Raw genomic sequence first — 14,712 nt, 5'->3', positions numbered from 1 at the left:
AGCTTGGCAGCCATCTCTGCAGGACGAACCACTGCACCCCAAATCTCCCACCCAAGGCGTCAAGGGTTGGGAGCTGGGAGGGGGGACGCTGGGAAGGGGTCCGTGGCGAGTGAGCGAGGAGGAGTCCTGAGAGCTGCCCAAGAGAAGATCCTTAGGCTCCGGGGTAGGGTCGCGGTGCTGTCCATGAAGGGGTCCTCAGGAAGCCCAGGGCGGGGTCGCCGGGCAGGGCAGGCACTCGGGACATGCAAATCCCAAGAGCCCGCCCTCTCCCCGGAGCGCGCGTGCTCTAGACCCGCCGGCCTCCCGTGACGAGCTTCCGTCCAGTATGCGGGGTGCGGGGCGTGGGGCTGGGGTCCCGGCGGCGGCAGCAGAGCAGGGGGCGAGCGCCGGTTCGCTGCGAAGGTCCACGGGGAACGCCCGGCGCCGCAGCCGAAGAGCAGAGAGATCAAGCCCCGCCCCTCGCCCCGCCTTGCCCCGCCAGGTGAGCCGGCCGCACCCCTGGGGCAGCAGGGGGCGCCCGTGTGCGGTTCCCGCCTGGGCTCCGGACACAGCGCGAGGGTTCGGGCTTGGACCGGGCCGGGCCGGGCCAGCCGGGCAGGGCAGGGGGCGGGGCCGGGCCGGGCCAGCAGCGCCGGGCAGGGGGCGGGGCCGGGCGGGCTGGGGCCGGGCAGGGGGCGGGGCGGGCTCCGCGGGCAGCGGGCAGGGCGAGCGTGAAGGCGCTGCCGCCCGGCGAGGGCGCGGCATGGGGCGCCTGCAGCTCTTCGAGATCCGCCTGAGCCACGGCCGCGCCGTCTACAGCCCGGGGGAGCCGCTGGCCGGGGCCGTGTGCGTGCGCCTGAGCGCGCCGCTGCCCTTCCGAGGTGGGCGAGGCCGCGCGGCCTGGGGTCTGGGGCAGGAGGGATGGGCGGGGCGCCGGGGACCCCGGAAGCGGCTGAGGTCCCCTTGGCCCCGGCGCGCCCTTGGCCCCGGCTCTGGACCTGTCGCTGGACTCCGGCTGTAGGGCAGCCCTTGGCCCCGGCTCTGGACCTGTCGCTGGACTCCGGCTGTAGGGCAGGGGCTCGGGAGTGGCCGGCTGGTCCCCGTAGACCGCCGACCACTGGGCCAGAAGCGCGAGCCTGGCGGGGTGCGATGAGGAAGTCTTGGTGGCTTGGCCCGCCCCTCCTGCTTCTTCCTGTCCTCTAAGCTGAGGGGCGCCAGAGCTGCCGGTTGGGTCTTAGACACTTACCCACCTGGCTAAAGGTTACTCCGCCTCGTATTTGCCGGAAGTTACCTGTTTGGGCTTCCAGAGTCTGCTGCGACTCGCACCTGCTGGTCTTCCCTTCCGCCCCCGGGGTGACCCCACTCTAGACCCCTGTTCCAGGACAGTCTGTGGTCAGGTGGTTGGGGTGGTGGTTGGGTGTCAACAGGGCGCATGGAAGCCCAGGAGGAGCCTGGATCTTTGCCAGTCTTTCCTTTCACCTGGGACGCCTGTGCTCACATCTGCCCCCGGGTCCCTGGCCCAGCCTGGCACCAGGCCACTGAACCTGAGCCTTCCTGGCCAGTGCCCCAGCACCACCGTCTCCTCTTCCATGGTCATCTGGGACCTTGGGACTGGGGATCGGGTTGCCAAGGCAGGCCTTGATCTTTGAGGTGTTGGCTCTTCAGCCCAGCAGAAGTGTGGCCCTGGACGGGGCCCTGAGGGGGAGGTGGACCTTGCCAACTGGCCAGAGAGGCAGCCCTGGTCTCCTCTGCTGAGTCTGAGCTGAGGGTTTCCTGGGCACTTATGCTGCGCCCTAACTTACAGAACGTTCTGGGGCTTGTTGGGCAGCTTCGCGGTGGCTTGATGACCCCAGTGCTACTGTGGGTTAGGGGTGTGAGCTATGTGTGGCAGGGCTGGAGGCAGTACAAAACTTGCCAGTGGAGTGTGAAAAACTTCTAGCTGACCTCCGTCTAGGGACCACTGGGACATGTGGGGGCCTGGAATTCAGGTGTAGGAAGCTGTCTAGGTAGGAGGGGAGGATTCTGGATCTGGCAGGACAGCTGATTATCCCAGCTGTGAAGGCCCAGAGGGTACTGTGCTTCTGACATCGCCACCCTACCCTACCCCCACCCCCACCTGGAGAGCCGCCCTCGGCCAGTGAGGTATCAGTGGGGCCCTGGCTCAGGATACCCGGCAAGGATGGGGCCCAGGCCTCAGCAAATGCCTATTGAATAAACTAGCCTTGGAGCCAGGGTTGGTGGTCAGGTGGGGTGCCCAAGGCCTGGCCAGCTGGGTGGGTAAGGGGGGTGCCCTCAATGGGTTTCCCTGATTTCTCTCATGGGCCAGATGCTATTCTGCTTGTCGTCCATGTTGGGGACCTGTTCCTGGGGCAGTGGGCCTGTCATCTCTCTGGGAACAGGAGCAGGGGCTTGAAGGCTACAGTGTTAGTAGAAGGGGATGCCTATGGCCAGGGTGCCGCTCATCTGGGGGTGGGGGATGGATTGAGGGTCAAATAAAGGTCTTCATGGACAGTGCCTGGGTGAGGGCACAGGAGATCCGACAGGTTCTAGGGAAGAACCTGTGTTCCGGAAGTTAAGTTGACAACACCACCAGAGTGATAGAGGAGACAGCACTGCCTCCAGACCTGCTGGCTGGAGCCATATCTGCCGCCCCACACTTCACCTCTGTGCCTGCCCCTGCCCCTGCCCCTGATGTTGGGTCCCAGGCTGAGCCTGCAGGACAAACCCTGTCCCCATCCTGCCCTGAGGCTGTGCCCAGACAGACAGGCTGCAGTCACTAGTGAAGAGACACTTATCACTGACACTAGAAGCAAGAGGAAGCCTGGGTCTTTGGCCCAGAAACTTCCAGTGAATTTCCGTCCCTGCCTGGCTGTGTGCTCTGAAAGTTGCTGTCTGTGGGCCCAGGCCCCCTGCCTCTACCTCTGCTACCATCTTCGGCACATTGCCAGGTTCTGACACCAGCGGTGTCATTCCAAAGAGGCTGCAGCAGGTCCTGCCATCACAGGCAGGCTCCCAAGCCCAAGCTCCCCTGCACCCCTTCTCCCCTCCCCCGGCCACCATCATTCCCCTCGGAAGGCCTTGAGCAGGGGGGCCACAGCACCTGAACCTGCAGGATCTAACGGTATGGGTAGGAGAAACTGACCACTGTGGTAGGCCAGCCCAGGGTAAACTGACTCCTGGGGTCTCCCTGCAGCCTTTCAGGGAGAAGTCCGCTTGCCAGAAAGAGGACAGCTGGCCAGGCTCCACTGCCAAGCAGTGGCTTGAGCTGCTTGACTTGAAGGGTGTGGGTGCAAAGTGGGGCCATGGCATTGACTGAATGTTGGCGATTTCTTGGCTTGGTTACTCTGGGGTTGGGGACCTGATTGCTGGGAGCTGTGTCCTCTGCTGTTGGTGGCCTTTGGGTGCACAGGAGGTGGGTCTGCGAGCTCCTAGTGCCCCCGTTGCCTGCTCCCTGAGGAGCAAAAGGGCTTGTCCGCTTCCTCTGCTCTGAGCAAGCCTTTGCCAACCCTATGGGCTAGAGCAGAGGTTCTCAACTTGTGGGTCATGACCCCTTTGAAAGTCGACCAACCCTTTCACAGGGATTGCCCAATCTGTAACAGTAGCAAAATGAGTTATGAAGTAGCAACTGAAATAATGTTATGGTTGGGGGGTCATCGCAACATGAGGAACTATGTGAAAGGGTCTCAGATTAGGAAGGTTGAGAATCACTGGGCTAGTGGGTTAGTCCTTTGACCCTGTGAGGCGGGCTGCCTGCTTCAGTTACCGAATGCTGCACACGCTGTCCCTAGACTCGAGGCCTGGGACAAATACCGCCTGCGTCCGGTGATGTTTTGGGTGCAGCATGTACACAGAGTAGACTGTGATTCTCTGTGTCATTGACAAGAATGCCAGCCCAGGGCCTGTCTTTGGGTTTCAGCAGCCACTGGCCAGCCAGGTCTAGGGTATGTGCCTTGTCCGTGGGGGGGACTATGGGAGACGGTGTCTGTCTCAGCCTCCCTGGCAGGAACAGTTTCAGGCCCCACCCTGAGAGGGGTACAAGTAGAGGTTGGGCAGTGCAGTGGGAAGCAGGGGCTCTCTAGGTGGAGCCTGGAGCCTGGCAGGAGCATGGGTAGAGAGCCACCTGAGGCCTCTGATGCCACCAGGTGGGAGGAAGCAAGCCATGGCTGGTGACTGGGCTGGGGCAGCCAGGTGGGGTCTGGATCAGAGGCCTTGGGCTGGCTGGTGGACTTGAGATGCCCTGCTTTTAGCTCTGTCAGGAGGGTGTTTGAGTCTGGTCACCTGAACTTGGCAGAGGGGTGAGTCTTTGGCCTTGGCTTAGCCCTACCAGGGGAGAGGGGTGGGCTGCAGGCTCCTTACTCAGTATTTGACTTTTTTGCTGACCCCGTGGGCTCCCAAGCTGCATATCTTTGTGGGAGCTGACAGCCGAGGACTGACTGGTGGCTTTGTGGTCAGCAGCCCAGTGCTTATACAGTGAAGTCACCAGGGCTCATTGGGCTGGGCGGCAGGAATTCGAGGCACCCCAGGGAGCAGGGTGTCTCTACAGTCTGGGTACCTCTCCCAGACTGGGGAGTGGTGGTGACCAAGTCATCTGTGAGGTGGGCAGTCCTGGCAGGGCAGCATCTGGCCAGGCAGGTCTGACTACATTCCTGCAGGGGAGACTGGCAGCCAGCTTCCTGTAACTGCAGTGGCTACCCTGGCTGATTTGCCCCAGGCAGCCCATGGTGGGAGTTCCCACAGGTTGAAGGTTTCCAGACCTGGCTGGAAGCCAGGGTCATCAGATGAGGGTGACCTGACTGCCCTGGGTTGCAGGAGAGACCTAACAGTCCATCCTGCTCTTGACACACCTGCTCCCTGGGAGCACCACAGGAGGTGGGCTGTAGGGAGCGCCCCTGAAGAGGGGCTGCCTGGATGCCCACACTCTTCTCGGGAGGGGTCCAGGCTGGCTCTGGGGCTCATGACCACCCTTGTTGCAGCCATCCGTGTGACCTGCACAGGGTCCTGCGGGGTCTCCAACAAGGTCAACGACGCTTCCTGGGTGGTGGAGGAGAGCTACTTCAACAGCTCCCTGTCACTGGCGGACAAGGGTGAGTCTGGGCAGCCCTCTTGGGCTTGGGAGGCTGAAGGGGCAGGTTTCTCCAGGGGCCAGGCTGCAAAGGAGCTGCTCCAAGCCCTGGCATGGTGCTGTCCTTGTTTGCGGACGAAGGTACGGAGCTCTCCACTAGCCAGCAGAGTGGGCAGGGCAGGAGCCCCAGCCAGGAGGGGGGCTGTCCTGTATCTGTCCCCTACACCTTTTGTCTTGTCTCTGTAGGGAGCCTGCCTGCTGGTGAGCACACCTTCCCCTTCCAGTTCCTACTCCCTGGTGAGAGCCCAGTCTGGCTGGGGCCTGGGCTGAGGCAGAGGGGCTGGGAGGGAGCAGGTGGGCAGCAGGGTGCCATTGTGTGCTGTCTGCTGTAGCCACAGCACCCACGTCCTTTGAGGGGCACTTTGGCAAGATCATTCACCAGCTGCGGGCCTCCATCGACACGCCGCGCTTTTCCAAGGACCACAGGTGCAGCCTGGTGTTCTGCATCTTGAGCCCACTGAACCTGAACAGCATCCCCGACATTGAGGTGAGGGGTGCAGGCAGGCGAGCCGGGCTGCTAGCCCAGGAAGGCCCAGGCACAACCCACTTGCCCACAAGCCCCTCCCTTCCCAGCACCCCAACGTGGCTACGGCCACCAAGAAGTTCTCCTACAAGCTGGTGAAGACGGGGAGCGTGGTCCTCACGGCCAGCACCGACCTGCGTGGCTATGTGGTGGGCCAGGTGATGAGGCTTCAGGTGGACATCAACAACCAGTCGGGCAAGGACACTGGCCCTGTGGTGGCCAGTCTGCTGCAGGTCAGCCCCCCTGGTGGCCCAGGGAATGGTGCCCCCGACCTGAAGGCCCTGTGGGGTGGCTGTGGTGGTCCTGGGTGTCTTGTGGGCCCCGGGAGGGGGGTGTCCATGGTAGCCCTGTGCCTCACAGGCTGGCCCTCTCTAGAAAGTGTCCTACAAAGCCAAGCGCTGGATATATGATGTGCGGACCGTTGCTGAGGTGGAGGGCGCAGGCGCCAAGGCCTGGCAGCACTCGGAGTGGCAGGAGCAGATCCTGGTTCCCATGCTGGCTCAGTCGGCTCTGCCAGGCTGTAGCCTCATCCACGTGGACTACTACTTGCAGGTGCTGGAGGGAAGGCAGGTGGGGCAGGGGAGTTTAGCTCCTGGCCTCAGGCCTCACCGCCCCTCCCACCTCAGGTGTACCTGAAGGCTCCGGAGGCAACAGTGACCCTCCCTGTCTTCATCGGAAACATTGCTGTGAACTACGTCCCGCCCAGCCCCCTGCGTGCCCAGGTGGTGCCCTCGGCGCCGCCCCAAGAGGACATGGAGGGGGTCGGCGCCGCCAGTGGCACGGACCCCGTGGCCCCTTCCCGTATGGAGGTCCACTCCCCTGCCCCCTCCAGTTGCTCGCCAGGCGCCCCAGCACCACGTGCTCAGGACCGCAGCCCTGCGACTGCTCCCTTGTGTATTCCCACGGGCGCCACTGTCCCCTGCTTCAAGGATTTCCCTGCTGCCAGCCCTCCGGTTCTTCCTCCAGAGTACAGCTATCCCCGTGGTGAGTGGGGGCGGGGTGTGGAGGGCGGGGCACTGGCGGGCGCAGCCTGGGCCTTCCCTCCTACCCCACTCTCTCCTGCGCAGAGGCCCCTCCGTCCTACGAGCAGAGCTGCGGCTGTGTGGAGCCCGGCCCGAGCCTCCGGAGCTGAAGGCCCTCGCGGTGGCTTCCCGGGCCGCAGGCAGGCCCAAGACCTCGTGCCTTCTTCCAGGCCTGGCTGGTCTACTCAGGACCCTTGGTTGCCGACCTCTGCCCCCTGGGTCCTTTGCCCTGTGCACGCACGCCCCCTACACCCCGCACGGCTCCTATGCCCAGCGCTGGAGTACAAGGAACAGGAGGTTCGGTGTAAATAAAACGCTTTATTTGTACAGCTGGCAGAGGTCGGCCTCTTCCTGCCTGGCGACCACCCCAGGCTGGTCTCAGCCCCGCTGGAGTTCGCTACTCTGGGCTCAGGCCAGTGCATACCCTTGCCGCCCAATGGGCCCTCCCCAGTGTTGGCAGGGGGCGCCTCTGGCCGGGCACTGGACCCAGCTTCAGTGAGCAGCTGCAGCACGCTAGGTTCCTCTAAGCCAGGACAGTGCCTGGGTTGTGTGCCTGGCTCTCTGTACTAGTTAAGTTGGTTTTGGGACTTGGAAAAAGCCCCCTCCCCTGATTTATTAGAGCTTACGTTGGCTTCCCATTCTTCTGTATGGGGAGCTAGTTCTTGGGGGACAGGTCCTACTCTAGGTTCCCTCCCTAGGAGAATGCCCTTGCTGACACGTGCCTAGGTTCCCACTCGCACAGTGCCTCTCGTTTCAAAGGACTGGCCCCCAGAACCCAGGGCAAAATAACGAAGAATGATGTCCGGCCAAGTGCCTGGGAGGGAAGGTGGCCAGTGATCGCCCCTTAGGGGGAACTAATTCTGGGTTCATGTTCCAGCTCTGCAGGTCAGGCGGTCTTCCCTCCCCCCAAATACAAAGCAACGCTGGTAGTTTCTTGTACGTGGAAGAGTGGAGGGCAGCAGGTCCTGGCCTCATGGCATAACTGTCTGGCTCAGGCCTGTGACCCTAGTTTCCTGGGAGGCTGGGAGATGGAGTCCAGCACTTTGCATTCATGCCTGATCCTTGCTACCAGGAGGAAAAGAGGCTTTAAAGGCTGGCATGCTCCAGCTGAAACACATGTGTGGAGAAAGAGGCTGGATACTGTAGGAAAGCCTCAAGTGCCACCGGTGGGGCCATCTGTGACACCTGCTCCAAGGAGCTCGGGAGGAAGGGTTCTGCAGGAGGTTCTCTGGGCCTGAAATGTCGGTCCCTGGCTCTTCCAGCCATAGACTTTTCTGGAGGCACTGGGCCACCAAGGGTGACATGAAACTCACACAGAATTTGTGTTCACAGGAAGGCAGGGGAACGTTTACCACAGACTCATTCACGGTGGATATTTCTGTGCTGAGGCCTCCACACCGTCACTCCTGTTCATGGAGCACCTATTGGCCTTTGGCATAGCAGATGGCTGTTTCAGGCACCGGGCATTCTAGTGCAGGGAGCGGGCAACAGGCTTTTGATAAGCACGGTCACAGGGTCAGATGCCTTCAAAATGATGAAAGTAGTCAGGGTACAGAGATGCTTCCCAGATGTGATGGCCTTTAAGCTCCCTGAGATAAGTGTGTCCTCAGGGGAGGGCCTAGGGAGTCCCAAAGCAGGAGTGGAGAGGGTGGTGCTACCAAGAACTGGCCTTCCAAATAGGGCAGGGCCCAGAAGCTAGTCTGGTCTGATGGGAGGTGACTTGGGTTTGGCAGGGTGGTCTGGGTTCACATCCACCTCTCTTCTGTGCCTGTGTGTACTGGCATGTCAGAGGTCGCTACCTAGTTCTTCTCACTGCAGTATCCAACCTTCACATTCAAATGACTGCCTAGAGAACCCATTTCAGCTGGCTTCCTTTCTTCTTAGCTCCTGGGCAGCAGGTGGCCCAAGGCAGTGGTGTACCCTGGCTGCCAGTGCATGGGAGAGGGTTCTGGAGTGGCCAGGGAGGTCTCCTGGCCTGGAACCTAACGTCCCGATTTTTAACAATTTTTCCCGAGTCCCGCAGCGTTTTAAAAAAGTCCCGATTTTTTGGGAAAGAATGCACAAGCTAGGGTATACGGTTTTCGGCTGCCATGTGGCTATTTCACCAGGATATGAGTTTTATCAATGGTGTCCCGCTTTACTAATGTTAAAATCTGGTCACTTTAGGGACCCCAACAGGGACACCCTAGTGTAAAAACACCCTTGACTGGGTACCTCCGCTTGACCCTCCCAGGTGGGCATCGCCCCCAAACTGTGCCCACACTCCGTTGAAGCAGGTGCCTTCGTCAGTCCTAGTACCTTGCACATCTGGCTCCCTGCCCCCAAGAGCCTCTTGCCCCGGGATGTAGCTCCAGGTTTTCACTACAGGTGCAGGAATTTAATGTGTCCGAGGTTAGAAGTCAGGCCGTGAGCCTGGTGCCCTTCACCACGCACCTTTTAGGAAATGAGAGGTCGGCTGAAAACGTGAAGACTAGTCTCCAGGCACTGCGTCGTCGACTCATGCTCAAACCGGTTTCCGGAGGAGGCCGCCGCCTCGGGGGCCGGGCATCAATACGCAGGCGCAGCGGCCCCTTAGCCTGAATCCCAGAGTGTAGGTCCGGGGGCCGCACGGTCTGAAGCTCAGCGCGCAGGCGCAGGCTCCCCATCGGCCCGCACCCCAGTGCGCAGGCGCAGGCGGCACACTACCAGGTCCTCAGCGCGCAGGCGCGGGCACTGGCGCAGGCGCATATCGGGGACCAACCGGCCCCGCCCGGCTTGGGCCCGCGAGGGGCGGGCGGGGCGATGGCGCGCGGGAGGGGCGGGGCCACGCTGCGGGCCCGGGCCATGGCCGCTGCCGATGCTGAGGTGAGCGAGCGAGCGGGCCGGCGGCGGGCGCGGGGCCGCAGCGGCGGCGGCGGCGAGGGCCGAGTGCCCGAGCTGTGGCGGGCGGCGGGCACGGGACGTGAGGGGCGCCTGACCCCGCCGCTGCCGCCGCTGCCTTTGCCGCCGCCGCCGCCGCAGGCCGAGGCCGGGCCAAGGCCCGGGGCGGCCGGGCCGCGCTCCGCCGCGCTTTGTGCGGGCGCGGGTGGTGGGGCGCGGGCAGGTGAGCAGGCCGCGTACCTGGGCTCGAGCCGGGCCGGGCCGGGGGTGCTGCGGGCGGGGCCTGGGCTGGGGCCGCGCGGGCCGCGGGGGGCGAGCAGACAAAAGGAAAGTCGGGCCGCGGCGGCGGCGAAGTTTGGGGCGGCGGGGGCGGCGCGGCCGCCGATGACCTTTCACTTTGTTCCGGTGCCGCGGCCGGCCGGCGGGGCGAAGTTGGCCTGCGCTGGCGCCGCGGCCAGACAATGCTGCCGGCCCGCGGCCAGCCGGCTGTCAGCGCAGCCCCAGCGGGGAGCGCGCGGACACGGAAAGTTCACCTCCTTTGTGGTGGCCTCGCGGTGGCTGTTCCCCGGGCCGCCCGCTCCACGGAGGCCTCGGGGCCGGGACTCGGGCGCAGTGCCCACCGGACCCCAGGCGGGTAAGATTCGGGCAAGTGGGCGCCAGCAGTCTTTCCAGGCACCATGAGGTGACTCTCGGGACAGGTCAGAAAGTGATGGAGCCACCCGGGAGTAGCCGCTACAGCTTAACGCTTTTTATATAATGAATACTGTCATTTTTTTTTTTTATTTTGCAGCTTCTGGCGGTATTGATGGAAGTAAGCGGGCCGGTGTAAGGGAGTTAATAAATTCAGTGCAACAAGCATTACTTGGTACACAATATTGAGGCATGCACCGGGCAGTGGGGACAAAAGGGTCCTTTAGGTAAAGCTACCAGCTGTCAGGGGCCATGTGTGATGGCTGATGCCATTAGTTGAGCACCTACTGTGTCCAGTGACTGACAGCTGGTGGGTGGGTGGGTGGGGTGCTGCTGTCTGCTGGCCCCACCTGGACACAGATACCGTTCCTCCTTTTGCACGTCTGAAATCAGGGCTCTGGAGAGGTAGGCAGCCTGGTACATAGTAGGTGCCTCCTAAATTAGCCTTGAGGGGTTGGCCCCAGATTCCCCAGGTGGCCCTGATGGAGAATTGGGTGGGGCCTCAGGGACACTCAGTATTTATCCATGTGTCCACCTGGCCCAGGTGCTGGGGGCTTCACTCCTGGAAGTCTGACAACCAGCAGCTGAGGTAGGCGCTTCAGGTCCTCAGGTCCCAAGACTCCCCTGTGGCCCAGAAGACTAACGTGAGCTTCCACTGTGGCTGCTGAGGTAGAAGAGATGAAGGGAGGACTGGCCCCCCTTTCCCAGGTCCTGCACATACTGCTCCAAAAACGCCCCAAAACACAAACTCTGCCATCAAGTTGTCTCCCACTCAGCATGACCCTGTGGTAAACAGTGGAACTGGTCCTGTGGATGTCTGAGGCTGTCACAGTTCAGTTGATCAAATACCTTCTTTCTCCTGAGGAGTTGCTGGTGGTTTTGAACCTCCACACTTGCCATTAGCAGCCCAATGTGTAATCCCCTATGCTGCCAGGGCTCCACACATGCTGCTGCAGTCAACCCTGGAGGAGGGGCTTATCCAAGTAGCTGGAGGACAGTGACAAGCCACCACTGTTGCAGCACGTTGACCCCCAGAGCTGTTTGGGCTAGAACCTCCGTTTGGGGCTGTTTTGCCATGGTGGGCAGTCCAGTCCTGCCTCTCAGTGTTTGTTCTGCAGGCTGTGATGGGATCAGGGCCCTGTCCCTGTTGGCTGTTGTCACAATGTTGCCTTCACAGCAAGTGAGGTGACCCGAGATGGATTGCCTTTGGCCACTAAGTGGAGGGAAGCCACTGGGTTAGGGTTGACTAAATATCTATGATTCAACTAGCAAGCCTGGTGCTTGATGGATCTAACCCTCTATTTGTACTCTCCCCTTTCCCTTGACCTAGAAAGACAGTCACCATAGTTTCTGACTAACCAGAGCTGCTGAGGGAAGGGGCATCCTTCTCCGCCTCCACTCTGTGGCTTGGTAAATTGGCCTGTGGGGATGGAACATGTGGCCAGGCTCCCAAGGTCTGGCTAGAGGGGTGGGCAAGTCTTGTGGCTTTTGTTCCAGTGTGGGTGCATTACAGTGACACTTCTCTGTTGGAGGTCCTTCCCAGGGCCCCTGCTCTGTTGTAGTGTTGTTACTGTGTGTCTTGTTAATTTTCTAAAATAAAAATATGCACATGTACTCTAAAGAGTCACTAGGGCCAAGAGATTTAAAATGAGGAAACTCTTCCCACTTGCTTTTTCTTGGGGAGTGGGGACACCTGACATCTGTGCAACTTTGGCTGTTTCTTGGGCATTCTCTTTGCCTCTGAATAATCTGTTTTGTCAAGTCTTTGCAACCCCCCCCTCCCCCCAACCTTTGGGCCTTTGGGTGAAGGTCTGAGTTCTCACAAGCCCTCCTGTGCTTGACTCTGACCTGGCAGGGCACAGCTTGGGCTCAAGTCAGCATCAGTAAAGCCAGGTAGTTCCTGGCGGAGTGACCTGGGAAGTGATGGCATGGCTTCTTTTGTGTCACTGTTAGTAATTGCCTCATGCCTGCTTTTCCATTTCCCTTCTCGCCCCTGAGGAGGATCTCTGATGTCCACTTTTAAGTCTGGGAAATGCTTTTCTGTGTTTCACCTGTTGAGCCTTGCCAGGTGGTCGGTCTGTTCTGTGCTATTCCTGGTGGTGGTGGTTGCTCTCCCTGCTTGCCCAGGGCATTGCTGCCCCCCTGGAGAGGCCCCCCCCAGCTCGTTTGATCCCTGAGCCTCTCCTTCCTGTGTCCACCATCTCCCCATTGGATGGGACATATTCTCTGGTGCCTTCCTGGGGAAGGCGAGCGTTGTGGCCCTTGTATGTCAGAACTGTGTTCCTTCTCTCTCCACACCTGTTTCCTGAGTTTTCTTGGAAAGCTGTGTGAAGCCCGGCTCCAGGATCATCCCATGTCCCAGGTTGCTGTTGAGAAGTCTGGTTTGTTAGTTCTTCGTGTGCCCTCTTCCCCTCTGCCAAGACGTTTAAGGAACTTCACATCCTTGAGTTTCCAAGTGTTCAGGATGTCTTTTTGTGCTGACCTTTTTGTCATTACTCAGTGAGGTTACTAAAGCAAACAACCCAAACAAACAAATTCACTACCATCGAGTTGAAGCTGACTCAAAGCAACCCTATAGCATTGGACAGAATGGCCCCCGTGGGTTTCTGAGGCCAACTCGTGGCAGGAGTAGCAAGCCCCGTCCCTCTCTTGGAGGGTATTGAGAGCTCTGAAAGGCCCTTTCACATGTGTGGATTTTTGGTTATAAATCTGAGGTAATTTGTTCTCTGTGGTCCTTCCCTCCCCCTTTTGATATTCCTGTAGTTGAGTCATTTCTCCCCGGGCCATGTCTTGTTTGTTTTTCAGACTCTCTTCCCAGATCTCTGACTGACATTTTATCTATCACATCGTATCATTTTAGGGTCACTCCCATCCTTGGTAACTGGTCTTGCACGTGCTGTGGCTTTGCTCTCTCCCTTACTGCTGAGCATTTTAAAAAGTCGATAGGTTTTTCCGGTTTTGCTCTATGCCTTCCCTGCATTTTCCCAGCTGGCCTCTGCTGCTGTGTCTGTGGTTGCGGGTTGGGCCAGAGGGGGCCTCCGAAGGCTTGGTGGTCTTTGACCCATTCCTCACCTCAAGAGGCGCGTTGAAAACCTCCACTGAAAGTTACCACCACTGTGGAGAAGCATCCCGTAATCATCCTCAGCAACATTCTTTTACCAAGAGACAGTGAAGCAGGGGAAGAGGGCTCTGGGCATGTGCACTGGTGGCCTGGCCGCTCTGCTGACCCACGTCTGGCTGCAGCTCATGGTTGGCGCCCCTCCAGGTGTTATGGTAGTGTGCAGGAGAGGTGTGGGGAGGGGGATGCTCTGAGAGGCTGGCTGTCCCTTTGGAGACTTTGACATGCTTTCCGCACCTCCTCAGCCCCGAAAGAGGTGCCACCTGTTTTCTGAGTCTTACTGTGGTTCAGTAGCCCCTGCTGCTTAGGCTCCCTTTGTGTTGGGCCTTCGGACGTCTCCAAACCCAACTGGCACCGTCTGCAGGACTGAGTAGCGCTGCCCCTGTGGGTGTGGGGGGGACCGCCAGTCTCCATGGGAACAGACTGCCACATCTTCCTCCCTGTTTCCTAGCTTGGGCTTACGTTCCTTTCCTGCTCTTGCTTTAGGTTGGTTTTGGTGAAGAGAGGGTGTCAGTCTGTTCTGCCACGGACAAACCGGAAGCCTTTCCTGTAAGTTTCAGCAAATGTGTCCCACACAGTTGCCCTTGGCAAAGGGCTGCCTGTCCTGGATCTTAGGTTGGCCTTTGGACAGGAATGTGCCAGAGATGTTGTTTCCATCCCAGCCCTAGTCTCCTACCCAGAGACCCTTGAGGCTGTTGTCTCAGTTGACTTTGGGCCACGTGAGGTCAGTGCCAACATGGCAGGATCACTGGTTCCTGCTGCTGCTTCCTGTTGGGTCATCAGACTCAGTCTTGCAGCTGGTCTCTGAGAACCCTACTCTGTGGTAGTTCCCTGCTTGTTCCTCTGAGGGCTTTGTCTTTGGGTTGGGGGCCCTTTAATCTGCACACAGTGATACGGGGTGGGGAGTGAGGGGTATTGCTGGCACGAACCCCCACCCTCAGTGCCTGCTGTGTCCTGGAAGGTGGGGGGAAGGGCCCAAATTTTCACACTGCCTCCACTTTACTCAGCATCTTTGTGTGTGAGAAAATGCCCCTCTGAAGGTTTCGGGGTCGGAAAGACCTGCTATAGAAGGCCCTGGGACCCTGCAGGTCCTTTCCTCAGTTGCCACTTTCCCAGGAGCCTTGGCTGTTAGGGGCTTCAGACACTGAGGAGCCCTCTGTTGGAGGATGCTTTTCAGGGCCCCCAGGGGAGACACCTTTTTTTTTTAACAGTTTTATTGACACTTACTCCCCATATCACACAACTCAATATTTTAATCATATCAAGAAGAGCTGTACAATTACCACCATAATCAATTTTAGAATATTTCTGTCCCCCCATGGTTAAGTTGCTTTTAAAATGAGTTGTGTAAGCCCCATCAGTTCTATTGCCCCCTCCCACATACATTGTTTGCTCCTCC

The 14,712-nt window shown here is 59.8% G+C and overlaps 2 protein-coding genes across 9 annotated transcripts in view; both read left to right on the top strand.

Moving 5' to 3' along the window:
* Positions 1–702: 702 nt before the first annotated feature.
* On the top strand, positions 703–6,975 carry ARRDC1 (arrestin domain containing 1). Its single transcript, XM_075559728.1, has 8 exons — positions 703–860; positions 4,953–5,063; positions 5,288–5,338; positions 5,434–5,588; positions 5,675–5,857; positions 6,000–6,176; positions 6,251–6,608; positions 6,692–6,975. The coding sequence occupies exons 1-8, from the start codon at positions 743–745 to the stop codon at positions 6,754–6,756; spliced, it is 1,218 nt and encodes a 405-aa protein (XP_075415843.1). The 5' UTR covers positions 703–742; the 3' UTR covers positions 6,757–6,975.
* Positions 6,976–9,408: 2,433 nt separating this feature from the next.
* The window catches only part of EHMT1 (euchromatic histone lysine methyltransferase 1), a 110,610-nt gene continuing 105,306 nt past the window's right edge, over positions 9,409–14,712 (top strand). For 4 of the 8 annotated variants that reach the window (XM_075559726.1, XM_075559721.1, XM_075559725.1 and 1 more), the window contains exon 1: positions 9,409–9,490. In XM_075559726.1, coding sequence (XP_075415841.1) covers positions 9,428–9,490 — 63 coding nt within the window. In that variant the 5' untranslated portion in view covers positions 9,409–9,427. Of the gene's footprint in view, positions 9,491–13,840; positions 13,863–14,712 lie in introns of those variants that run through there. The other 4 variants (XM_075559724.1, XM_075559722.1, XM_075559723.1 and 1 more) reach the window with 4 other exon arrangements.

The sequence above is a fragment of the Tenrec ecaudatus genome, chromosome 10 (genome assembly GCF_050624435.1).
Source record: "Tenrec ecaudatus isolate mTenEca1 chromosome 10, mTenEca1.hap1, whole genome shotgun sequence".
NCBI lineage: Eukaryota > Metazoa > Chordata > Mammalia > Afrosoricida > Tenrecidae > Tenrec > Tenrec ecaudatus.
Note: the sequence above shows the minus strand (reverse complement) of the source record. Positions and strands in the feature narration are given on the sequence as shown.